The sequence below is a fragment of the Peromyscus californicus genome, unplaced genomic scaffold (genome assembly GCF_007827085.1).
Source record: "Peromyscus californicus insignis strain IS unplaced genomic scaffold, ASM782708v3 Scaffold_5__1_contigs__length_169319896, whole genome shotgun sequence".
NCBI classification, from domain to species: Eukaryota; Metazoa; Chordata; class Mammalia; order Rodentia; family Cricetidae; genus Peromyscus; species Peromyscus californicus.
Genome location: NW_026294573.1, coordinates 18,237,440 through 18,263,616, shown reverse-complemented (window position 1 = coordinate 18,263,616; position 26,177 = coordinate 18,237,440). Strand labels below are relative to the sequence as shown.

The 26,177-nt window shown below is 51.8% G+C and overlaps 1 protein-coding gene across 1 annotated transcript; it reads left to right on the top strand.

Annotated features, from left to right (window-relative positions):
• Positions 1-143: 143 nt before the first annotated feature.
• E2f2 (E2F transcription factor 2) lies at positions 144-22,624 on the top strand. Its single transcript, XM_052718039.1, has 7 exons — positions 144-481; positions 6,161-6,266; positions 7,935-8,154; positions 8,879-9,038; positions 10,937-11,050; positions 13,924-14,116; positions 20,669-22,624. The coding sequence occupies exons 1-7, from the start codon at positions 212-214 to the stop codon at positions 20,929-20,931; spliced, it is 1,326 nt and encodes a 441-aa protein (XP_052573999.1). The 5' UTR covers positions 144-211; the 3' UTR covers positions 20,932-22,624.
• The last annotated feature ends 3,553 nt before the right edge of the window (positions 22,625-26,177 follow it).

The window sequence follows — 26,177 nt, the reverse complement described above, 5'->3', positions numbered from 1 at the left end:
TGGCAGTGGCACCCGCGCCTCGCGATCTCCGAGCGGTGATCTCCGAGCTCGGCAGCTCTGGGCGGCGGGCCAGGAGGGGAGGGTCCGGCCTTGCCCCGCGGGCGTCCATTGGCGGCTGCTCCCGGCGTCCGCGGCGCAGCCGGCTGCAAAGCCCGCAGGTGCCCCGCGCGCGCGCGCCAGACCCGGGTGGGTAGGGGGCGCCGCACTCGCCATGCTGCGCGCGCCGCGGACCCTGGCTCCGGCCACAGCGCAGCCCACAAAGAGCTCGCCCGCGTTGACCCCCACCGAGCCGCTGTGGCCTGCGGGTCTCAGCAGCCCCCAGCTCTGTGCGGCCACCGCCACCACCAGCACCACCACCTACTACACTTCGCTTTACACGCAGACGGTGCCTTCCGCTGCGGCGCTGGGCACCTGCCTCGACGCCACTCCCCACGGACCCGAGGGCCAGATTGTGCGATGTGTGCCCGCAGGCCGGCTGCCGGTAATGCTGGGGACCCCCGGTACTTCCCATATGCGTGTCTGGGTGGGGAAAAAGGAAGGCGGCCGCCTCGGGTTCAGTTTGAGTACAGCTGGTTGAGGTGGGCAAGTGGGGAGAACCCCTTCGTTTTCCTACTGCATGAAATAATCATCTCACCTGCTGTTGGGGAGTGTGATGAGCACTGGACTGGGAGCCTGGAGACCCAGACCAGTGCTCAGAGAGCCAGTGTGACCTTGACAGAGTCCACAAGGCATAGACATTGCTACAGTTCATTCATTCCTTCATTGTTTACACCAGAAACCAGCACCTGCCATTTCAGGCCAGGGGCTTGGCCTGTGGGATTTCCTGGTGACAGGAGGATAGGTCTCTGGTCCAGCCTGGTATGGACCAAGTGGTCTAGCTAGCTCCTTCTCCCCAGGCCCTCCCCACAGCCTGGTCATCCTCCGAAATAGCCAGCAGCAGATGCAAATGTAGTTAGTCTCTTGGAGTTCCTGTTCAGTTGGACTGTGTCCTCCTGGGTCCTGCAGATCTGTTGTGAAGGAAGACCTGGTGTGGTGGCTTTGGGCCACAGCACAGGGTGTGTGCTGTGGGAGTAGCAGCAACCTGAGAGTGGAAGTGAACCGGGAAAAGGCCTGGGGAGGTGGAGTGAGGGTCGGGGAGCTTCATTTCAGCTCCTGATCATCACTGTATATTAGAATAAGCCAGGGCCTCTGTTTCCTCTTTTAAAAAGTTTTAAAATTACATATATGTGGGGGAGGGGACTGTTTGCGCCCCATTGTGTGGAGGTCAGAGACCACTTTCAGAGCCAGTTCTTTTCTTCCCAGTGGGTCCTGGGTCCAAGGTGTCCAGCTTGGTGGCTCCTTCACCCCCTGGACCATCTGACAGCCCTAGCTCCCCTTCTGGAAAACGCACCTGTCTTGGCTTATCTCCTCTGTCACTTCCAGCTCAGGTTTTGGAAGTGGGTGCCTGGGAGGGGAGAGGGTATTTGTAGTGTATGGTAGGTCTAGGGACAGGGATAGGAGCATCCCATTTCCCCTGGACATTCTGGATGGCCTGTGCCTCTGTCTGTTCTACCCTCCCAGGGTGAGCTCGGGGCTCAGTGATCTTGGGGGTGACATGGATCAACTCTCTGGCTACACTTTCTGCCTTTGGAGTCAAGCTGTGTTTTACCTTCCCAGATCCCTTTCCTGGAAGGGCAGGAAGTGTCTCGGCTGTATGCCATCCCTATTTTACAGGTCAAGATGACGAGGATAACTGTCTCTTGCCTTGTCTGGTGTGGAGCATTTTCCAGTGTATTGCATTTGTGTAGCTTGTGAAGTAGATAGAACAGAAGTTTCGTGTCATAGAGGTGGGAAAACTGAGCGCCACAGGTCATACAGGGAGATGGGCCCAGTGACCTGACCTACAAGTCAGCTCTCTCCATGCAGCCTTGGAGCTAGGTGGCCCCAGGAAAGGGGACTCTGTGGCAGGCTAATCTCTCCTTTGGCCACCTGCTTTTGGATGTAGAGTGTCAGTAACAGCTGGGGTTTTGACCTGCTTTGGACCTTCCCCACCAACCCTGCATCTGTCTGTTCTGCCCTCCCAGGGCGGGCTCAGGGACCTTAGCCAGAGCAGCTCTTGCATTTGCATGCCAGGCACTGCTTGGCACTCTTCTCCAGTTATCTCAGTTAAGATGCTCAGGATGGGGCGCTCTGCAGGTGAGGAAACTGAGCAGAGGTGAGGTCACTTGCCCAAGTCACAAGCCAAGAAGTGGGGGTGTCCTTGCGTCAGACTCCCTAAAGGCCTGCCAGGCCCGGAGCCCATCTCTGGTCCATCTCCAGATGCTGGGGCCCTAGTACCCCATGGGCAGGCCTAACCCCCTGCTTACTCATTTTACAAGGGTGTGACCTGGAGCTGCTCCAACCCAACCTTGGGTGTGGCTTTCTGCTTTGTGGCTGCAAAGTGTGGGGTGAGCAAGATTTGTTGGGGAGCTGGCCTTTAAAGGGATGGTAACCAAGTTGAGTTGCAGAAGTAAGGCCAGGACTCGGGTCTCCTTGCTTCCTGCCCATCATTCTTGCTATCCTCTAGAAAAGACCGAGGACCACTGGAATCTCACCTCTGGCCAGGTTCATAGCATTTTTCTATCAGCCCCACAAGCAGGTTTCTGGGAGGACAATGGGGCTCTTTGGTGTTTTTCTTTGCCTCTTCATTTGTCTATACTGCTCACATTGCTGTCCTGGAACTCACTATGTAGACCAGGCTGGCCTCAGAGATCTGTCTGCTTCTGCCTCCTGGATGCTGGGATTAAAGGCATTCGTCACCACGCCTGGCTTTTGTTGTTGTTGTTGTTGAGATAGGATCTCACTATTGCCAGGCTGGTCCTGAATGCCTAGGCTCAAATGATCCAGCTCAGCTGAGCACACATACACTCCTGTAGTCCTAGCACTGGAGAAACTGAGGCAGGAAGATTGTTGAAAGTTACAGATCCAGCAGGTTGTGGTGGCTCGGGTCTTTAATTCCAGTACTCCGGAGGCAGAGTGGATTTCTGTGAGTTTGAGGTCAGCCTGGTCTACACAGAGTTCTAGAACAGCCAGGGCTGCATAATGAGACCTTGTCTCAAGATAAACAAAAAAGATTCTGCCTCAGCCTTTCCAATGGCTTAGACTGTAAGCTGAACGAACACACACACACACACACACACACACACACACACACACACACACACACTCATTTTTAACTCTGCTGACACCAGGCTAGAAGGTGATGAATAGGCTCAGGGGTAGGGTGACCAGCCCCAGGCTGTCCTGCTGTCATGGAACTTTGGAGCCGACAGCAAAGTGATCCTTAATTTTGCTCCCACCCCAGTGCCTGACTGGGCTGGAAAGGAGACCCAGGTCCCTCCTGTGTGACCTTGGCCAAGTCCCTTCCCTCTCTGACCCCATTGCTCACTTGCTTGGCCTTGCCAGTTCCTCTGGGGCTGCCTGAGCAAGGGGTGTGTTCTACCCTTGAGGGCTTGGCGAGTGGAGTTAAATCCTAACCAGGACAAAGGGGCTGTTTCAGAGGGTCCAGGTTAGAGCCACGCTTGCCTCTGGGTGTGGTCACAGATTTTTTTTTTTTTTTTTTTGGTTTTTCAAGACAGGGTTTCTCTGTGTAGCTTTGCGCCTTTCCTGGAACTCACTTAGTAGTCTAGGCTGGCCTCGAACTCACAGAGATCCTCCTGGCTCTGCCTCCCGAGTGCTGGGATTAAAGGCGTGCGCCACCACCGCCCGGCATGGTCACAGATCTTTAGCCCCTGCTGCCTCGGCTTTGTTCACCCTTGAACTTCACCCATGGTGATGCCCCTGCCTGAGTGGCAGGAGGCCCCGCACTGGTCGGGGCAGAGTACACTTACTGACTCTCAGCAGGAGCAGACTATAGGTGGGTCAAGGTCACCTGACCTCCCAGCTCACTGAGCTAAAGAGGGAGAAGACTAGCTTTGACCCCATCTGACCCCATTTTGGCCCCATCTGAGGCCTGCCGTCTCAGCCTCTCCTGGAGCTTGTCTTCCGCCAACAGGCCTCTGCAGGCTCAACCCAGCCACACGGTGACCTTTCTTTGGGTAGTACCCAAGGGTGTTGGGCTGGTGTCCTTAGGTGGGGACACTTTGCTACTTAGGGACCCTGGGAGTGCTGTGATGTAGGACATAGTGAGGGAGAGGGACAGAAGGGGAAACAGTCTGAAGTGATGGGAGCAGATGACACAGACAGACAGACCTTGGCCCACATTCTAGCAATTCCTGAGGGAATGGATACAGATGACTCTGGGAGCCTGGCACAGGGCGTTGGAGTTGGACAGACCTGGGTTCAAACCCCGGCTCCGCTTTTGTCTGTGTGACTTTAGGCCTGTCTCGTAACTTAACCTGTATCCACTTGTCTGCCAAGACAGATTGCCAGTGCAGATCCACCTCGGGACCGAGAGGTGTGCCAGGCTGGCTGCTCAGGGTTCTCTCCTGCCGCCTGCCTTGCAGGAGGTCAGTGACCTGATGGGGGCTCGGGAGTATGGGATGAGCTGGGACTTGGCTTGACCAGTGCCCTTGTCTCCCTGTCCTTGTATGGTGGTGGTGGTGGGGGGGTTTGGAGTGAACCGTTTTGATCAAGACCAAGTCTGTGGAGCCCAGCTGGCCTTGATAACAACAGCTGTGCAATGGGTACTGGAGGTGCTGGAGGCTCAGTTAGAGCCGAGTGCTGGGACTTAGCTTAGACTGTAGCAGGTCTCAGCGGGTGACTGACAGGGCCCTTCTCTGATGACAAGATGGGGCTAGCCTCCCTGGAGTCTAGGATTGCTGGTCAGTTGACAGGTAGGTGGCACTTGCGGAGAGACAAGCAGGGATTTGGGTTCTGTCTGTCTGAGCCTTGGTATGGGGTAGAGGAGAGAGGCGCTCAGGCTCCTGGGAGCGGTGAACGGAACTCTTGCACCAGTCCAGGGAGACTTCCTGGAGGGGGCAGGAGTCGGGGAGGGGAGCTGACACCTGTCAAGTCAGCTGTGCTCAGCGGCAGTTAGAGGACTCAGCCCTGCGGAGCGTGACCTCACCACTAAGTGTTAAAACAGACCTCTCAAGTGGGTGGGGGTGTCTGGGGGACAGGGAAGGAAGGAAGCAGGCTTAATGGCCCCGGAGGGTGTGTCCAGGAAGATGTCGCGATCCTGTTTGGGGAATAGACTGTGCATTTCCTGAGCCCTACTGTATCTAATCCTAAGAACTCCACAGAAGTTACTCCCAAGTCCTTGCCATAGCCTTCCAGGTCAGGATGTTCTGCCCATTTTACGGAGCAGGAAACTGAGGCTCTTAGCTATGGTGGGACATGTCCCTAGGTCATACAGTGAGCCTTCAAAGGTGCTGGAGAGTCCAGCTGGCTCTTTGCCCAGTGCCCCAGTGCCCCAGTGCCTCTGCCCCACCCCTGCCCAGCCCTAACCATCAGGGAGGCCCTTTCCGGGCAATGCAGCTAGAAGCCTCATTGTGGCCCTGTGGTGGTGGTAGTGGGTGGTGTCTGGGTAGAAAGGAGCAGATGGGCTGTGGTTTGGTTTCCCCAGCAGGTGTTTCCCAAGCTTGGCGGGAATGGGGAGGGGCAGCAGGGCCTCAGCTGCTTGTCCTTAAGACAGGGGTGGGGGGAGGACCCATTGTGTCTCAGCAAAGAGAATGACAAGCTGCCCATTCAGGAGGCCCTGGACCCTCAAGCTGGAGCCCAAATGGGGAAGGGGGAGTGTTTGCACTGTTTCTCAATGTGGGCACCTCCCTGGGGTGTGGCACTGAGCCAGGAAGTCCCCTGGGCCTGGGCGGATGCTGGTCCCACCCTGATAAGGGCCAGCTGTGGGGCTGTGATGGGCACCAGGTTTGTCTGAGCCAGCTGCTTCTGAAAGCCAGCCTGATGTGGTTTAGGTCCCGCCCACTTCTCCCTCCAAGTGTGTGTTTCATTGGTAGATGCCTCCAGGGGCTGGGACACAAGAGATGGGGATTTTATTTGCCACTCAGAAAATATGGCACTCACTTCGCTGGGCATTGACATTTCCTCACCAAGTTCAGCCAGCCACGCTGTACCGAGGGCTGAGGGCAGACACACAGGAGATGGCTGCTGGTGGGCTCCTTGCCCTGGCTGCAGTTCAGGGAAGAGGCTAAGGAAGACCCAGTTCTCTAATTCTCCCTCTTCCCCTCTTTCCTGTCTGTCAAAGGCCAAGAGGAAGCTGGACCTGGAGGGCATTGGGAGGCCTGCGATCCCTGAATTCCGGACTCCCAAGGGGAAGTGCATCCGAGTGGATGGTTTGCCAAGCCCCAAAAGTAAGAGTTTCTGAAGGGCACCTACAGCAGGGTGGCATGGGGCAGGAGGCAACAGCTGTACCCAAGTCACCGGCACAGAAGTCTGTTTCAGACTGTTTCCTTTCCCAAGGTTTCTGGTGTATTCTCACACTTGATTCTGTCCAGTAGGTAGGACTGTGTCCCATTTACTGATGAGGCAACTTGGAAGAACTCAGGACTTGGCCAAGGTCACACAGCTAGTCAGTGGAATCAGGACTAACGTCCCAAACTACTTGTACACTAGGTACCTGCTCCCCAGAGCTAACCACAATCACCAGTGTTGATCTGAGAACTTAATTTTTTTTTAAGTTTTCATAGTTGGGTTAATCTGACCTTTCCTTCAAGAGAGCTCTGGGAGGGTTAGCGGCTCACTTGCAGACAGCTCTAATTGATTCAAAGGGAACTGACGCTTGGGCTAATCCAGCCTGTGCCACCTGAAGGTCTCGGGGCTGTCTGGCTAGTACCTTCCTAAAGCTGAGTCAGAAGGAATTCCTACTGTTGAGATTTTCAGTCAATATTCTGGTTAAACTGGGAATTAAAGCCAGTGTGTCCAGGAGCTATATGCATTTCCCCAGAGGTCTAATGAGCGCATACAACTAGGTAGAATACGTGAAGGAATTGGGGATCCAGGTAAGGGATCCCACGTGACTTGACTGGTTCACCCTTTTCTGTGAACCCTCGTTATCTCATGTAGACGAGGCACAGGATTCCAAAGCTCGGTGGACTACAGAGCATAATACACTGATCAACTATTAATGTCTGCCGTGGACACAAAACCGCACTAAGCAGCCTGTGTGCCAAATGCTTGGCCTCTGTGTGTTCAGAGATTCTCAAGTCCCCCTCTTGAGGGATCTGAGACTAAAACTTAGTTCCCATGATTAGTTTGGCCACCGACTTCTTTGTGACTTAAAGTCATTTGATTGCAAAAGTTCCCTTGTGGTTTAATTCGCTGCAGCTGAGATGTGGTGTTGCAACCTCAGCCTTATTGAGAAAGGGACCTTTTCCATGAACCTGGTCCATTTGATGTTTGATGTTAGATGATTCCCCTCAGATAATTATTGGGCTACACCTGGAAAGAAAAGGCAAGCGTGGATCTATAAAAATGTTCTCACATCCAGGCTTGTCCTTCCCTCCCAACCACAATTCCTAATTCCTGGTATAATTGGTAGGAGAGGATAATGGTGTAGGGGAAAGGCTGGAGGCAAACTGCTTGCATTTTGAATCCTGGTTTGCCACTTGCTGGGTAAAACGAACCAATTACTTAGCCAGTATGTGCTTCTGTACAACCCTGTAGGGTATTCGCTTAAGGACTATGCCCAGAACAGTGACCTTCCCAACAGTTGTTGGAGTTGTGGCTGTGTCTCCTCTGAGCTAGGGTGGAAAGGTACTCTGAACCCGGAGTAGCGACCCTTCGCTTCCGGTCTCTGCAGCGCCCCCTGGCGGTGAGACCTGGAGCAAGTCTCTTTCCTCCGAAGTTACAGGTTCCGGGTCTGTGCGGCAGTGGAGAACCCCCCTGCCTGGGTGCTCCGCACGCTGGACAGTTCTCGGTGAAGGGTGGTAGAAGGTGTTGCTTAATGGAGCTGAACTCCTGCAGAGAACCCACGCTGGCTCCCCCAGAGCGGTGTGTGAGTGGGATCTTTGCTTCCTCAGCCCCCAAGTCTCCTGGGGAGAAGACACGCTATGACACGTCGCTGGGGCTGCTCACCAAGAAATTCATTTACCTCCTGAGCGAGTCGGAGGATGGGGTCCTGGACCTGAACTGGGCAGCCGAAGTGCTGGATGTGCAGAAGCGACGCATCTATGACATCACCAACGTGCTGGAGGGCATCCAGCTCATCCGCAAGAAGTCCAAAAACAACATCCAGTGGGTGTGAGTGCCTGGGCCAGGCCATGGCACCATCCAATGGGTGCATGTGTCGGGGGCGGGGCCAGGAACAGTAGCCAATGAGTGTGAGTTTTGGAGTGCCCTCCCCAGCAACAAGCAATCTACAACAAGTACAGGGTGATGGTGGTAGGTGGCCAAAGCCAACCAATAGGTCTCTGAGGAGGGGCATAGCCAGTGTGTTTGAGTGGGATGGGACAGGAGTTAAATGCTGGAGTAATAGCAGCCAGAGCAGAGGGATCTAGTGGAGGAGTTCTAGGGGTTGTAAAGGCCTGAGAGGACCCCGGCTCCGTGTGTCCAGGTCCCTAGGATCCCCCCTCTTAGGAAAGCCTCTTGGGAGCTGCACAGGTGTGGGTCAGACTCCTCCCTACAGCTACAAGGCCTGAAAGAACCCTGGCGTGAACCTTAAAGGAAACTCAGAAGCGGGGCCAGGGCTAAAGTCAACAGTTCCTTTCCATCTGGTGGAGGCTGGGGCATAAGGCTAGACCCTGGGGCTCAGGTTTCTTATCTCTAACCAAACTTCAAGTGGTAATCCATGACAGTTCCCAGGGAGCTAGGCACCACCACTGACATGCACGACGTGGCATGGGCACCACTGGAGACTCACCCTGGCTTGGAGTTTCCCGAGCTCCCTCATGCAGTTGTGCCGGGCAACCCTGAGTAGGGACGGTGAATATGGACGGGCATTGACTGGGGGCTGCTCTGTTCCCAGAGGCAGGGGAATATTTGAAGACCCCACCCGACCTGCAAAGCAGCAGCAGCTGGGCCAGGAGCTGAAGGAACTGATGAATGCGGAGCAGGCCTTGGACCAGCTCATCCAGAGCTGCTCGCAGACCTTCAAGCACCTGACGGAAGATAACGCCAACAAGAAATATCCTTTCTGCGGGGAGCTGGGAAACGGGGAGGGGGCGGGGCTGCTGGCTCTTGAAATCTACACTCAGTTGATTTCTTACCTCTTTTCTTACCCCTCCTCTAGGGGACTGTCGTATCTGTATCTCCCTCTCAAGCTTAGGGAAATTTGGGTGCTTTCTTCCTTCCTTCCTTCCTTCGTTTCTTCCTTTTTAAAGATTTGTTTGTTTTACATATATGAGTGCTCTATCTGCATGTGCAACTTTATGCCCGAAGCAGGCATCAGATCTCATTATAGATGATTGTGAGCCACCATGTGGTTGCTGGGAATTGAACTCAGGTCCTCTGGAAGAGCAGCCAGTGCTCTTAACCATCTCTCCAGCCCCTGTTTTGTTTTTTTCTTTTGTGAGATCCTGCCCAAAGATTTAGGTGCCATGCCTGGTACCCACTGTGCTGTGTTGATAAGGGCTAGAATGGCTTTTGGAGCTAGTTGAGCTTCCCAGTCTTAATTTATTGTTTAGTTTTAACGTCTTTTCTTTTTTTGTTTTTTTTTTTTTTTTTTTGGTTTTTTTTCGAGACAGGGTTTCTCTGTGTAGCTTTGCGCCTTTCCTGGAACTCGCTTTGGAGACCAGGCTGGCCTCGAACTCACAGAGATCCGCCTGGCTCTGCCTCCCGAGTGCTGGGATTAAAGGCGTGCGCCACCACCGCCCGGCGTCTTTTCTTTTTTTAATTACATGTATTTATTGGGGGGGCACATTGTGCTGTGGCACATGTGTGGAGGTCAGGACAAGTGGAAGTTGGTTCTTTCTTCCATGGAGGTCCCAAAGATCAAATTGTCATGCTTGAGGGCAAGTGTCTTTACCCTGAGGCATCTCACCAACCCATCGATCTTGTTTTGTATTTCTTCTTTTCTTCTCCTTTTATTTAGTCTTTGACAATTTCATGCATGTATACGTTGATCATATCTACTCCCAACTTCCCTCTCTGACCCCACTCCCCTGCCAGCACAGCCGCTGCTTCTACTTCCTGAGTGCTGGAGTTATAGGTGTACACCACCATGCCCAGTTTATGTGGTCCTGGGGTTCGTACGCATGGCTTCATGCATGTTAAGCAAGCGGTCTACAAACCGCTTCTGGAGCTGCATCCCCAGCCCTAGAGTTCCATTTTTTGTCTTATACTGTAGCCTAGACTGGCCTTGAACTCATGGCAATCCTCTTGACTCAGCCTCTTTAGGAAAGTGTTGGGATTCCAGCTATGAACTGCAATGCCTGGCTCAGTGTGTGTATAAATATGTGTGTGTGTGTGTGTGTGTGTGTGTGTGTGTGTGTGTGTGTGTGTGTGTATGTATGTATGTGTAGTTGTTATTGTTGTTGGAGACAGGGTTTCTCTGTGTAGCTCTGGCTGTCCAGAAATTTGCTCTGTAGACTATGCTGGCCTTGAACTCAGAGATTTGTCTGCCTCTGCCTTACAAGTGCTGGGATTAAAGGCATACATCACCACTGTCTGGCCAGTGTTTGTCTTTCCAAGCCTGGGTTACCTGGCTTCATGTAATATTTTCCTGCATGTTTCCTATTTTCCTGTTCCTTTAGGCTGAATCATTTTTGTTGAGTCTGTACCATATTTTCAGCATTCATTCTGTTGATGGGCATCTAGGCCGATCCGATTTCCTGGTGGTTACAAACAGCCACAGTAGACATGGGTATGCAATCTGTTGGTTTTCCATCAGATTGGAAGATGGTTTGTGCTATTCAAAGAACAGGTTATAGCTACTGGCAGTTTTTTCTGAACTGTATCACGTGTGAGGATGTGATATTCAGAGGCTTAGGAGAGGAGATAAAAGCCCCTTGGCAGGCCGGGGGGGGGGGGGGGGGGGCTGCATTTTGACAAGATAGTTGCTCTTCTTAACTTTCCTGCCCCTACACTGGCCTATGTGACTTACCAGGACATCCGTGCTGTGGGCAACTTCAAGGAGCAGACAGTGATCGCTGTCAAGGCCCCTCCACAGACAAGACTGGAAGTGCCGGACAGGGCAGAGGTGAGTTGGGAGACATTAGATGGAGAAGAGCGTGGGGAGGCCCTGGGTAGCTCTGCAGCATCTGCTTGGCACTGCCAGCCCCAGCTCCGCTAGTCCATCCTGGGGTTTAGAGCACAAGTGGCAGAAACTGAGAAGAAAAATGGAGACTAAACACTGGCCTGAGGAAGGCTCTGGTTTTGCAGAGATTTTCTTTTTCTTTGCATTCCCTCTTCGTGGGTTCCTGTGCGCATGCACCTGTGTCCCCACAGAAGCAGATCGGGACTCACAAGAACCCTCACCTGCTGACCATGCTCTCACAGGCTCACGATGGAAACAGTTTTTCTTCAGTGCTGAGGGTGGAACCCGGGGCCTTGCATGTGCTAACATTCTCCATGACCGAGCTGTACCTGTACCCTCGGCTTTTTGAGTCGGCCTCTCTGTGTGGATCGAGTTGGCGTTAAACTCACTGTGTAGCCCAGCCTAGTCCCAAATTCGTGATCTTCTTGCCTCTGCCTCCTAAATGCTGGCATTAGAGACAGGCATCGCCATTTCTGGTACAAGAGCAAGGATTTTTTTGTTTTAAAATTTTATTTGTCTAGTTAGTCGTCCCCTATTCCCTCCCCACACCCGCTGTGTGTGTGTGTGTGTGTGTGTGTGTGTGTGTGTGTGTGTGTGTGTATGTAAGAGTGTGTGTGCACGCACGCCACAGCACGTGTATGGAGATCAGGGACAAGTCGGAGTCAGTTTTCTCCTGTGTGCCATCAGGCTTGGCAGCAGGGACTTTTCCTGCTGATCGATCTCCCCATTCCGAGATCAAAATTAATTGTTTTTTGAGATTGATCTATATTTTTATTTATATGTTTGGGTGTTTCGCCTGAGTATGTTGTCTGTATACTATGCATGCAGTGCCTGTGGAGGCCGGAAGAGGGTGTTGGATCTCCTTGGAACTAGAGTTACAGGCTGTTGTGAGCTGCCCTGTGGGTGCTGGGGGTCAAATCTGGGTCCTCCGGAGGAACAGCCAGTGTTCTTAACCACTGAGCCGTGTCTCCAATGCCAAACCAAAATCCTTCATACTCCTTAAGAAGCCTTTGGTGCTCTGAGCACTCCACCCAGTTCCTCTCCTAAGCCAGTCTCGGCTGCACTGAGTCCTTCAGTGCAGGACCTTTGCACATGCTGGCCCCTCTGAAGGTGCTTCCTTCTCCCTGCCTGGTGGACTGCTAGCCGTCCTCAGGTTTCAGCTTGAGACTGAGTCATTTCCTTCCTCATCAACCCCAGACTGGTTCTTCCCCTTTTTTTTTTTTTTAAGCATACCAAATCTCAGCTCTCTGGCCCATCTTTGACACGATTCCTTGCAAACTTACTATATAACCAGAGAATGAAACTCTTACCCTCTTGACTGCCTCCAGAATACTGGGGTTATAGGCATGCATGACATCACGAGTTTAGGTGAAGCTAGGGTGGAACCCGGGACCTCATACCTGCTAGCGAGCATTCCACCCGCTGGGCTAGATGCCAGCCCCTGTGAGGGTTTTAAGCTTTACAGAAGAATGAGCTGCTCAGCTTCTGTCAGGGTGTGGCACATAGTGAATCCAGAGATGATGTGTTTGAAGGAACCCATACTACAGAGGTAATGAAAGTCCCGCCCCTCGGCTCAGGACCCAGGCAATAGGTCTGTTACTTGGCTGAAAATGTGCTTAAAGGACAGAGGAAGCATCCTTGGGGTGACGGGTAAACTGAGTCTCAGGGACTACAAGAGTTCCTGCCAGGTGAAGTGATCCATGGAGACCTGAACTTGTGCCTGTGTGTGTGTGTGTGTGTGTGTGTGTGTGTGTGTGTGTGTGTATGGTGTAGTGTGGTGTGTGTGTGTGGTGTAGTGGGGTGTGGTGTGTGTGTGTATCTGTGTGGTGTGTGTGTGTGTGTGTGTGTGTATGGTGTAGTGTGGTGTATGGTGTGTGTGTGTGTGTGTGTATGGTGTAGTGTGGTGTATGGTGTGTGTGTGTGTGTGTGTGTGTGTGTGTGTGTGTATGGTGTAGTGTGGTGTGTGGTGTGTGTGTGTGTGTGTGTGTCCATGTATGTGTCTGTGTGTGTATCCGTGTGTGTGTGTCCGTGTCCGTGTGTGTCCGTGTGTCCGTGTGTGTGTGTGTGTGTGTGTGTGTGTGTGTGTGTATGGTGTAGTGTGGTGTGTGGTGTGTGTGTGTGTGTGTGTCCATGTATGTGTCTGTGTGTGTATCCGTGTGTGTGTGTCCGTGTCCGTGTCCGTGTGTGTGTGTGTGTGTGTGTGTGTGGTCACTGTGGCTTATGTAGGGATACGGTGGGAAGGGACGGGGTAGAGAAACCAAGTACAACTTGTTTAAGCCTGTGGTGAGGAGACCGAGTGACAAGCCCAGGATTTTGGAGATTGGAGACAAAGTTTAATTGGGGGCTCAAATCACGGTTCCCGTCTGTCCCGTGCTCTCTATCCCTGCCCACCTCTCTCTCTGCTGTTCTCAAGTGGCTCCCCACCTGTGGTAGAGCGCATGCGTCAACAGCTTAGCCGCCGCACATGCGCGGTTGGAAGGGACCTAATGCTGGTTGGGTTGACCTCAGCCATGTGACACCCTGAGGGAGCCACATGGCCCTGGACTCCCAGCTGCATCCCAAGTGGGGCCCCAGGAGTTGGAAGGCCGCTTCCACAAACTTCATGGCAGGGCCGAGCGGAGGCTTATTCCCCAAGGGAAAGTCAAGGTGTCCTCCCTCCAAGGGGACTTGCAGGTTCTCCCAGCTGGGTAGGGAGGACAGCGTCGGGTTCAGGGGCTGAGCTTGCTCACACAGGTAGCCCTACCTGTGTCCGTTCATACCGGCTGACTTGAGGGTCTGTGTCCAGCGTTGTGAGATGGTTTCTCTCCCTCCGACAGGACAACCTGCAGATTTATCTCAAGAGTACCCAAGGGCCCATTGAAGTCTACCTGTGCCCGGAGGAGGTGCAGGAGCCAGACAGTCCTGCCAAGGAGGCCCTCCCCTCCACCTCTACCCTCAGCCCCATCCCTGACTTCGCCGAGCCCAGCCGCAGCCCCGACCCTGGGATCGCAGAGGCCCTAATGTCTTCAGGTAGGCACCGTGCTCCTTGGGAGGGGAGGTGGGCGGAGCAGGGGCTCCGTTCATCCCCGTCCGCATTTGTGGGATACCCAGCTTACCCAGTGTCCCCACGTGTGATCACCGCACTTCGTGCATCCCCTCAGCCGTGTGCCCTTCGATGGTTTCGGCTTCGGCCTCCTCGTCTGTAGGTTGGACGAGAGTCGTTAATATTTAACTCTTAGGTTGTTAAAAGGATTAGGGAACTAACGTGAGCCGAGTGTCTGACCCGACAGTAACCGTTACTGTCATTTCTACTGCCACAATCGCTGCGAGGCTGGCTCACAGCCAAGCACGTGGCACTCAGTAAGCCGCAGTAAGTGGGGGCATGTATGTGGTGTGGGAGTTGAACCCAGGACATCATGCTTCCTAGGTAAGTGAGCACTTCACCACCGAGCCACATCCTCAGCCTTTTTTTTTTTTTTTTTTTTTAACATTTTTGGTTTTTAATTAAAAATTTTATTATAAAGAGTTTGTTAATTAAAAAAAAAATCACACTGAAAGTAACCAGATCCAAAGTCTATAGTCTCAATATATCTTTATACTGTTAGACTAGCTAAGGCCGCTGGGCAGTGGTGGTTCGATGACTAAGAGAACAAAAGGGCCCAGGTTCAGTTCCCGGCACCCACGTGGTGGCTCACAACCATCCATAACTGCAGTTCAGAGGAGCCAAGGCTTTTTTGGGCATCCCCCAAGCACTATGAGCTCCAGTGCATGTGAACACACTCCCCACGTGATGCACGCACATCCATGCAGACAAAATATTCATCTACGGGGCTGGAGAGGCGGCTCCGAGGTTAAGAGCACTGGCTGCTCTTCCAGAGGTCCCGAGTTCAATTCCCGGTGACCATATGGTGGCTCACTACCATCTATCATGAGACCTGGTGCCCTCTTCTGGCACGCCAGAAGATTTTGTGCGCAGTCTGCACGCACACTACCAACTGAACCCCATCCCTAACCTGAGTCTTGGTTGCCGCTTTACAAACCATTTATTTGTATATTTGTTTTACATTTATTTATTGTTATATGTGGATTCGTGGATATGTATGCACGTGCATGCCGTGACACGGGTGTGGAGGTCAGAAGACAACTTGCAGGAATTGTTTCTCTCCTACCATGCGGGTCCCAGGGATCGAACTCAGATTGTCAGACTTAGTGGCAAGCGCCTTTACCTGCAAAGCCATATCACTGGCCCCAGGTCTTTTTAATTGTTTGAGACAAGGTCAGCCCAAGCTGACCTGGAAGTTGAGGTTCTCTGTCTTTGCCTCCCCGGTGATGGGATTACTAAGTGTGTGCCACCACACCTGGTTAACTCTGGATTTCCAGAGGAAGGCTCAAAACTTTCTCTGGTGACAGTGGCTAGGTTTATTGTGGTTTTTTGTTTTTTGGTTTTTTTTTTTTTTGCACCAGGACTCCATATTGGGCCCTCCCATTCCATAGCACATCTTGGAGGCGATCTCACTACTCCTGGTTTAGTGCTAGAAAACCAAGATGGAGAGATGACGCAGTTTGGCCTAGGACAGACAGACAGCTGGGAGGCAGCACAGTGCTCTGGCGACCCTTGGTCCACAGGGGCCTGGTGCTGTGTCCTCAGGCACAGGATCCAGCAGGAAGGGCTCCTGGCTGGAGGGCCCACACCTGGCCAGGGGTGGGGGAGTGGGTGGTGGGTGCAGGTAATGAGTCCAAGGAGCCAGAAGCCCCCTCTGCGGAATGGCCTTGCCTTCTACTGGGATTCTGCCCCAGGTCACATGAACACGGTCTGCAGGGTCATGTAGACCCGCATTCCACCTTGGTTTTTTTGGATCAGGATTTCCTGAAGTAGAACTCTAGTCGGCTTTTGTTTGATTTTTGTTACATTTGTTTGTGGGTGGTGGCGGCGTATGTACCACCCACAGCTTGCCAGGATTGTCTTTCTCCTTCCATTGTGTAGGTCCTGGCATTGAACTCAGGTCACTAGGTTCTGCTGTAAGCACCTTGTCTCAGTGAGCCATCTTGGAAACCCTAGTGTCTAAAGAAAGGCAGGGGTTGGCCTGGCGGGAAAGGCCTGGTGTGATGCTCTACAGGACATAGGTTGCTTCTGTTTCTTTGACACAAAGGTTGATGCACTCCAGGCTTGCGGGTCAAAACTGGCTTGTTTTCCTATGGCCAACGAGCTAATGATGGCTTTGAACTTCAGTTTTCCTTTGTCTTTAGTGGTTACGCTGGGAACTGAGCCCAGGACTTTGCACATGCTGGGCAAACACCCCATCACAAGCTGCACCCCACTGCCTTGGTTTTTACATTTTTCAAGAGTTGGGGAGGGGGTTAGAGAGATGGCTCAGCTGTTAGCAGCATTTGCTGTTCTTGCAGAGCACATGAGTTCCGGTCCCAGCACCCACGTGGTGACTCTGTAACTCCAGTTCTAGGTGCTCTGATGCCCTCTTCTGACCGCTGCTGGCTCTGCATGCACATGATGCCATACATGCATGCAGGAAAAATGCTCGTATGCATAAAATGAGTAAATCTTAAATAAATAAATAAATAAATAAATAAATAAATAAATAAATAAATAAATAAATAAATAAAGAGTTGGGTAGAGGGCAACTGTGTTACAGAGGCCACATGTGTCCCACAAAACCTAAAATACTGTCCAGCCCTATACAGAAGTTTATTGACTTTGATCTCATTCTACATGATTAAACTAACGTTCAGAGAGAGCAAGCGGCTTCTTTCGGGTCTCACAGCAAGTTGATGGTAGAGCTGGACAAGAGCCCAGACTCCTGACTCTTCTCTGGGACTCCCTCCTGTATGTGTCGTTCAGGGATCAGGGCTTCTCTGTGTGCCAGCCATCTGTCCCTTTGGGCACCTCCCCAGTCCCTATCTTTCATGCCAGACCTGTGCCCCACCCTGTCATGCCTCCTGTTACTCTGCCCTCTTTGCTCAGCTGTCAACATGTACACAGCTCTCCAGAGTTAGAACTACCTGCGCATTAGCCATCCTCCGAGACCTTTCATGGAGACAGTGGTAAAAGCTTCGCATCAGCTCTCTAGTGTTAGACCTGAAGCCCCAGAGGCTTCGGTGGAGGTCAGGGATAGGGTACTGGCCTACCCACTGAGGCTCTGGGTTCAATCTCCAATACCCAGGGCAGGCAAGGGTAGAGTCAGTTTGCTTGCTACTTTACGTTGGAGGAAATGGAAGTTGTTCTCAAGGTGTTCATTACACACTTAGATGCACACTCACTCACAAAGGTGCAAACATGGGCCCCATGTAGCAGCTTGAAGTAGAGGTTTTTGTTTGTGGTTCTTTTTAAAGATTTTTAAATTTTTGTTTTAATTGTGTGTTTACCTCTATGTATATACATATGCACCACATATATACAGTGCTCTGCAGAGGCCAGAAGAGGGCACCAGATCCCTGGTACTGGAGTTATAGAGAGTGGTGAGCCCCCTTGTGGGTGCTGGGAACCAAACTTGGGTCCTCTTCAAGGGCAGTATGTTCTTAACAGGGGAGCCATCTCTCCAGCCCCAAAGTAGAATCATTTCTGAGGTGTGAGTGCCAGAGGCCAGGCCCAGAATGGAGAGTGTAACAGTCTTGGGATTTAAGGTTCTGGCATCTCCAGAGGAATTGCTAACCCTTTGTGATCTCATTTTCCTCGTGATAGAAGGAGCTTGAATAAGAGTTGCTTCTACTAGCTGTCCAGGCTCTGGCATTGTGAGATACAGGATCTGAAATTGTGAGGTTTGGGTTGGAGCCTGTAGTCCCAGGTGTGGGAGACTGGGTGAGGCAGGAGGAGTGTTTGAAGCCAGAAATTCAGGGCCAACCTTGGCAACTAGTAAGACCCAGGCTCACAAGATATGTAGATAAACAAATAAATATTCACCTGGCCTAGTGGCAAAAGCCTGTAATCTCCACTTCTTGGGAGGCTGAGACAGGCGGGGCATGAATGGGAGGCTGGCTATAGTGAATTCAAGGATAGCCTAGGCAACTTATTCAGACCTTGTCTCAAAATAACAAGTATGGAGAAGGTTAAGGATGTAGCTCGGTGGTAGAGTACTTCCCTAGCATGTACAAAGGCTTGACTTCTGTTCCTGGTACTGCTTTTCATGCGTACACAAAAAAACAAAACAAAACAAAAACCTCTCATGAATGTTGCAGGGCCCATTCCGGGGGGATGACACCACCAGATTGTGGTTTGTTTGTTTGTTTGTTTGTTTATTTATTTATTTATTATGTATACAGTGCTCTGTCTACATGGCCAGAAGAGGGCACCAGATCTTATTACAGATGGTTGTGAGCCACCATGTGGTTGCTGGGAATTGAACTCCGAACCTCTGGAAGAACAGCCAGTGCTCTTAACCTCTGAGCCATCTCTCCAGCCCCCAGATTGTGGTTTTTATACATGCAAATATGAACAGAGCACCCGCCTGTGCAGGGTCAGGTGTAGTTTGGCGCTATTCAGAGTGGACGGAGCAATAGATGTTACCAAGGACGGCTCCAGCCTTGCCATGACTGGCAGCAGGAAGGAGAGCAAGGTTCACCCTACCCCACGGCTTCCACAGGCCCTCCCTCAGTTTCTGCTCCCCAAGTAGAGTTTCTACCTTAGCCAGATGGGAAAGCTGGGGCTCTGAGTCCACAGCCGGTAAGAAACAGGGCTGGGGTTTGCTGCCACATTCTTCTTCCCATCGCCAGGCTCCTTACTGTCATCTCAGCAGTGTGTTAAGATTGCCACGTGCTGGGGATGGAAGCTGGGACCCGTGCACTCCAGGCAAATACTCTATTGCTGAGTTATGTCTCCAGTCCCAAGCTTTAGTGATGGTGGTAGTTGTAATTGATGTGTTGTGTGTGTGTGTGTGTGTGTGTGTGTGTGTGTTTTCCATGCACATGCATGTGTAACTGTGCATACACACACAGAGGCCAGAGCAGGACATCAAGTCCTGTATTTGAGACCGAGTCGCTGGATCTGAAGCTTGATATTATTTGGCTAGACTGGCTGGCCCATGAGCTCTCAGGATCCTCCCGTCTCTGTCTTCCAGTTCTGGGGTTGTGGGCATTCGCAGCCTTGCCAGCCTTTACGAGGGTGCTGGGGATTCGAACTCCGGTCCTCCTGCTTTCGGTGCAAACTGTCTTAGCCACTAAGCCGTCACCCCAGCCCTTGTTTGTTGTTTTGTTTGAGGACCTCGCTATGTAGACCACGCTAGTCTCAAACTTATGATGCCTCTGCCCTTGCCTCTCAAGGGCTAGATTTAGAGGTATAAGCCACCATACTTGGTATGAAACTTTTGTTCTAGATTTTTCTGTAAGAATTTAATAGATTGATGGGGCTGGAGAGATGGCTCAGTGGTTAAGAGCACTGGCTCCTCTTCTGGAGGACCTGGGTTCAGTTCCCAGCACCCACATGGCAGCTCACAACTGTCTGTAAATCCAGTTTCAGGGGACCCAACATCCATGGCAAAACACCAATGCATATAAAATAAAAATAAATTTAAAAAAGAATTTAGTAGATAGAGATTTTTGCCTTTGGTCTTTAGTGCACTTTGAGCTAATTTTTGGAAATGATGTAAGGGTCCAACTTCATTCCTCTGCACATGGACATCCCACTCTCCCAGACCCGTTTGTTCTGTCCCTTGGGGGTGGGAGGGGCAATGCTTAAAAAAAAGATTTATTTTTTTTCTTTATTATTTATTATGCATACAGTGTTCTGCCTGCATATACACCTGCAGGCCAGAAGAGGGCACCAGATCTCATTACAGGTGGTTGTGAGCCACCATGTGGTTGCTGGGAATTGAACTCAGGACCTCTGGAAGAGCAGCCAGTGCTCTTAACCTTTGAGCCATCTCTCCAGCCCCTATTTTATTTTTCATTACTTGTGTGAGGGCATGTGTGTATGAACACAAGTGCCCACAGAGGCCAGAGGAAGGCATCGGATCTCCTGGATCTGGAGCTACCCTTTACAAGCTGCCAGGTGCAGACACTGGGAACCAAACTCAGCTCCTCTGCACACACAGCACACTGAGCCACCTCTTTAGCCCAGCCCGGCCCGGGAGGATGCTTTTTTTTTTTTTCTTCCAAGACAGAGTTTCTCTGTGTAGTTAGTTTTGGTGCCTGTCCAGGATCTCTCGATGTAGACCAGGCTGGCCTCGAACTCACAGAGATCCGCCTGACTCTGCCTCCCGAGTGCTGAGATTAAAGGCGTGCGCCACCACCGCCTGGCCGAGAGGATGCTTTTTGAAGATAGGAGTTCTCGGGGCGTTGTGTACCGTGATGATGTAGGAGGGTCAGGGAAGCTGGAAATGCGGGAACGAGCAGACGGCTTCAGCAGCAGCCCTTCAATGTAGCAGGGTAGGCTGGGTGCAGAAGCCCAGGGCAGGTTTTGGGAGCAGACCTCTGCACCCAGCAGAGGGGAGGAGAGAGTGGAAAATGAGGCTTCAGTGGCATCACCATGCCGTTGAGTGGAGAGATGGAGGAGGGGCCAGCCAACCAGAGAGCTGGAAGACTACCCCGTGTGCTCAGGGCCAGACATGACTCTTGTCTGTTTGTCTCCAAAACCAGGGCTGCTGCCCCAGCCGGTCCTGCCACCACCAGCACCATCCCTTGTCCCCTTGGAAACCACTGACAACATGCTGGAGCTTTCGCACCCACTTCTGCAACAGACTGAGGACCAGTTCCTGTCCCCAATCCTGACCGCCAGCTCCCCTCTGATCAACTTCTCCCCGCCCTTGGACCAGGACGAATACCTGTGGGGCATGGATGAGGGTGAGGGCATCAGCGACCTCTTTGACTCCTATGACCTTGGGGACCTGTTGATTAATTGAAGAGTCCTGCCTCTGTCTCTACCTCCTCACAGACAGATTAACAGGCTCTCTGCCCATAGCGGGGACACTGGCCACTAGGTGTCACCCTTGTGTACAAGTGGCTCCGTTCCAGCCTTCCTTCCGCGGAGGCCAGCTAGGGAGACTCGGAGGACATGAGTGAGGAGTGTGTCGGGGGCTAGGCCCTGGTCCTCCTCTTCTGATCTCTGACCCCTTCATGAAGGACAGCAGGTGCAGGTGACCGTGTTCAGGGAAAGGGTCTGCTGCCTCCTTCTGAGGGGCAGTTGGACCCTGGCTTTTTCAAGAAGCACTTAATGCCTTTGTATTTATTTCAGGTTTGTTTGTTTGTTTGTCCGCCCTGAGTTTTAGCAGGGAGATTTGTTCTAGTTTCTCCTCAGACAGGCCCTCCCATGCCCACTGTCTAAGGGAACATCTGGATTTCCAGGGGCCCGGGGCCAACTCCTTGGCCCTCCTTCCACAGTGGTACCTGGGTCTCGAGGAGACTATCCAGTTTGCTTGAATGTTAATTGCACTTAGGCCTTGTAATTCTAGTAAAGTGCAGGGCCCAGGCACGGCATCAGCTTAGGATTCTCCGTCTCTTCCATCCCAGAGAAGGTTCCAGTAGCTATGTTGGGGGAGGTAGCGTTGAGGTACAGGAGCAGGTAGCCTAGAAGATTCCCTTCCTGTTGGATCTCTTATCTCTCCTGAGCCTCAAAATGTAAATACAGGCCTTGAGGAATTAGGCCAGAAGAGCCCCTGGGAAAATCAGGAGGCACGTGTCATGCATACTGGAGATTACTCAAATCAGAGCGTCTGCTTCATCCTGGTCATAGACCTGGGAGGTGGAGGCAGAGACAAGTGTGAGGAAGAAGACCAGAAGCACCCCACGGCTACCCGTGCTTCCCTGGGAGAATTGTTTGGTTTCTTGGTCACAGTTGTTGAAGGGGGAGATTCCTTAAGGACCGGCCTTCCCAAGCCCTCACTCCATCTCCAAGGTCCCAAGGGACAGGAGCTTGGGGGCAGGTTTGCACCTTTTCCCCACTGGAATGCTGAGGGGATGACGGGGGTGGAGGGTAGGATGCTCTTCACTGTAGAGTAGGTCTCAGCAGCACATGAGGAGATGGAGTGGGGATCTGGGAAGAGCCTTGGGCTTATATCCCCATAGGCTGACCATCCAGGGTCTCTGTGGTCCTGATGGGGACAGGAGTCTGCTAGTCTCCCTTGTCCTTCCTGGGATGGAGGATGCTGGGCTGAACCAAGGCCATGTGTTCTGGACAACACATGGTGCACCCAGGGGAAAGAGATCTTCCACCCATCTTCAGGGAGCTCGGGTTTCTCAGGGGCTCAGCAGGACAGCACTTTTTTTTTTTTTTGTAAGTTTGTAGCATTAAATTGATTTAAAAGATGAAGTTGCCTATGCCAGGTTGCTCCTAGCTGGCTGACTGGCATTTGAAGTTTAGATGTTGGGCTAATAGGAATTGATGCCCATTTGGGGATAATTTGTCTTATCCTTAGCTCAACTTTTCGGGCCCCCAAGTTCGTCCCCTCTGGGGAGTGGTCAGTGTCCCACAGCTGCCCTTGGAATTTGTTTACTTTGACATCGAGTGTCTAACCTTTTGACATTGCGATGTGAAGTTCACCCTTAAGAACTGCACAGTTAAGCTACCAAAAAGCAACAAACAAAAAAACCAACTCATGTTTTTTTTTTTTTTTTTTTTTTTGGTTTTTCGAGACAGGGTTTCTCTGTGTAGCTTTGCGCCTTTCCTGGTACTCGCTTTGGAGACCAGGCTGGCCTCGAACTCACAGAGATCCGCCTGCCTCTGCCTCCCGAGTGCTGGGATTAAAGGCGTGCGCCACCACCGCCCGGCCCAACTCATGTTTTAAGGACGTTTACAGTCTTGTGTTGGGCTGTGTCTGTAGCTCTCTGTGGCCTGTGCTGCAGGTTGGACGCGCCTGCATCCAGACACGGACTTATTGGACCACATGGAAGCCCAGCGTGCTCTAGACCCCCAGGTGACCCTTGGGTGATGAGGGTGCTCCCTGGACTCCAGTGGGGTGCTCCCGAGACGGGAGGCAGCATCGCTGTTCTCAGATCTCTGCTGTTTAGCTATGTGCCAACTCCGAGAACGGAGATGCCGGACCCCCCGTGCCTTGGCCTCTGCACGGAGAGCTAAGGTTTAGGGGAAGAGGGCTGTAGTTCCTGTCTGGAGTGAGGTTAATAATCCAGAATTCAAATTCACTTGCCAAAGGCCCAGCCCAGGGATGGACGGAGGCCTTCCCAGCGGCTGCCTCTTGCTGCCCTGGCTGCCTCTTTTTCAACCCCGCTTGGTCAAGGGGCTAGACCTCCTAGGAGAAGCCCCAGGCTGGCGTGGAAAACAAGCTCAAGCCTCTTTCTTGCCAATGATACTTGAGAACCCCAAGTTCCTTAAAGTGCTTTAAAAGAGTGGGTGTACCCCATTTGGAACACTGGTTTGAGTGGGCTTTTGTTTGGTTTTGTTTTGTTTTGTTTTGTTTTTGTTTTTTCGAGACAGGGTTTCTCTGTGTAGCCTTGGCTGTCCTGGATCTCACTCTGTAGACCAGGCTGGCCTCAAACTCACAGAGATCCTCCTGCCTCTGCCTCCCGAGTGCTGGGATTAAAGGTGTGCGCCACGACCGCCCGGCTTGAGTGGTGTTTCTTTTAGGCCCCATGGGAATGTTCGTGCTGTGGTGGGAAAGATGCCAGGCTCTTTCTGGGGTGAAACCTTTTATTCAGGGAGGTTTCCCAGCCCCACCAGCGCCCCCAAGTCATGTGTGTCCCCAGCGACATCAAGCATGTGGGGACCCCAGAGCACTTAGCAGAATTAAACTTGTAAATAGGGTTGGAAATGCGCCAGTGAAGGTGTTAGGATGAGTCAGTCCCTCCTCCGTGATAACACGCCAGCTGGTGTGTCCATGAGGAGTGGGAGTTTATGAACTTTGAGGGGGTGTGACTTGGTTTCCCCTCCCTCCATGTTCTCAGCCTCCCTTCTGCACAGGTTAGCATTGTAGAGAATTTGCTTAGCCGGTCGGCATTGGGTGTTGTATAGCTTTAGAGCATCGGAAGCCTTTGGGGTGGATTAGAATCAGTTTCTTGGTTTCTGTCATTGTGCCCAGAGGCCCCATCTCACCTAGGCACCCTGTTCTCCCACAAGGCCCTGTAGGGACCATCGTGGCCACAATTCTGGCCAGCCTCTGGCTGCTGGGAGAGATGAAGTCTTGCAGGTGTTTGTTTTGAGGATGCCTGGGCGTCCGGGGTCCCTGAGCTGGGACTCCATGTGGGTCACCTACCTCCTGGTTTCACCCAAAGTCCTGCCATCAACACCAGCGAGTTTCTTTCTGTTGTGATAATTGGGCATTAAACAGTGGCAGCTCTGGAAAGCTTTGTCTCGATGTCTTTCTTTTTTGGAGCCTTGGGGATCCCATCCAGGACCTCATTACATGCTAAACACATACCCAGCCACTGAACTACCTGGGGATCCCACCCAGGACCTCATTCATGTTAAGCACATACCCAACCACTGAACTACCTGGGGATCCCACCCAGGACCTCATTCATGTTAAACACATACCCAATCACTGAACTACCTGGGAATCCCACCCAGGACCTCATTCATGTTAAGCACATACCCAACCATTGAGCTATACCTCAGCCCCATTGTGCTTCCTGAATGACACTTATTACTGACTGAGGGTCTGGTTCCTTGGCTGGGGATGAGGACCACATTTGCCCAGCTGATGTACCCTGCCCCCAAGTGTCCTCCTTTCCCTGCATTGCTGTTCCCATGCCTGGAGTTGGCAGCGCCAACCTCTGCCGTGTGACCTGCCTGCCTTCCCTACTCCACACGGGGTGGTGCTGCTGCCCCCCGAATAGCCTCCCTGTTTCTAACCTCATCCATCACATCCTCTACATCTCAAAGCAGGTTCCTCAGATCGGCACCTTCAGCATCACACATGGGTGCAGGCGCAAAGGCCAAAGGGCAATTTCAGGTGTCTTCTGCCACTCTCCACCATATTCCCTGCAGACAGTCTCACTGAGCCAAGAACTGCCTATTTTACAGCGGAGTTGACTGGCTGGCCAGCCTCAGCAATCTCTTATACCTACCTGTCCAAGCACGGGGGTTACAGGTGCTCACTGCCATGCTTGTTTTTTTGTTTGTTTGTTTTAATGTGGACTCAGTTCTTTGGGTTTCTAGTGCTGGGAAGAGACACCATGACCATAGCAACTCTTATAAAGGAAAACCTTTTTGGTGGGTGTTGGCTCACAGTTTCAGAGGTTTAGTTCATTATCATCATGGTGGGAAGCTTGGCAGCATGCAGGCAGACCTGGTGCTGGAGAGAGAGGTAGCTGAGAGTTCCACATCTGGATCGGCAGGCAACAGGAAGAGAGAGTGACACTGGGCCTGGCCTGAGCATCTGAAACCTCAAAGCCCACCCCCTAGTGACACACTTCCTCCAACAAGGCCACACCTACTCCAACAAGGCCACACCTCCTAGTAGTGCCACTCCTTATGGGGGCCGTTTTCATTCAAACTACCACACAGGTATTTGTGCTCACTCCTAAAGCACTCATACCCACTGAACCATCTCTCTAGCCCCAAGAATTTTTAAAAATCATTTGTTGGAAAGGACATCATCAAAGTCAGGTGTCATAGTGTATACCTGAATCCCAGCATTTGGGAGGTGGAGGAGACAGGGGCTCAAGACCAGCCTCAACTACCTAGCAAGCTTAAGGCCAGCCAGGACATCATCGGTAAAGTGAGAAGACATTTTTTTTGTTTCTGTATTTTTTTTTTTCAAGGCAGAGTTTCTCTGTATAGCCCTGGCTGTCCTAGAACTCACTCAGTACACCAGAGTGGCCTCAAAGATACACCTGCCTCTGCCTACCAAATGTTGGATTAAAGTCATGTGCTACCACCCAGCTGTGAAAAGACATCTTGTAAAATGGGAGAAACTATTTATAAATTATATATCTAGGGATTTGTATTTAGAAAAGAAAATGAACTCAGGGCTGGAGAGATGGCTCAGAGGTTAAGAGCCCTGGCTGCTCTTGCAGAGGACCCAAGTTCAATTCCTAGCACCCACATGGCCCTATTCTGACCTCCCTGGACACATATGATGCCCATACAAACATACAGGCAAAACACTCATACACATAAAATAATCTTTTTTATAATAATGTTTTTTTTTTTTTTTACGTATATGTGTATTTTGCCTACATGCATGTCTGTGTA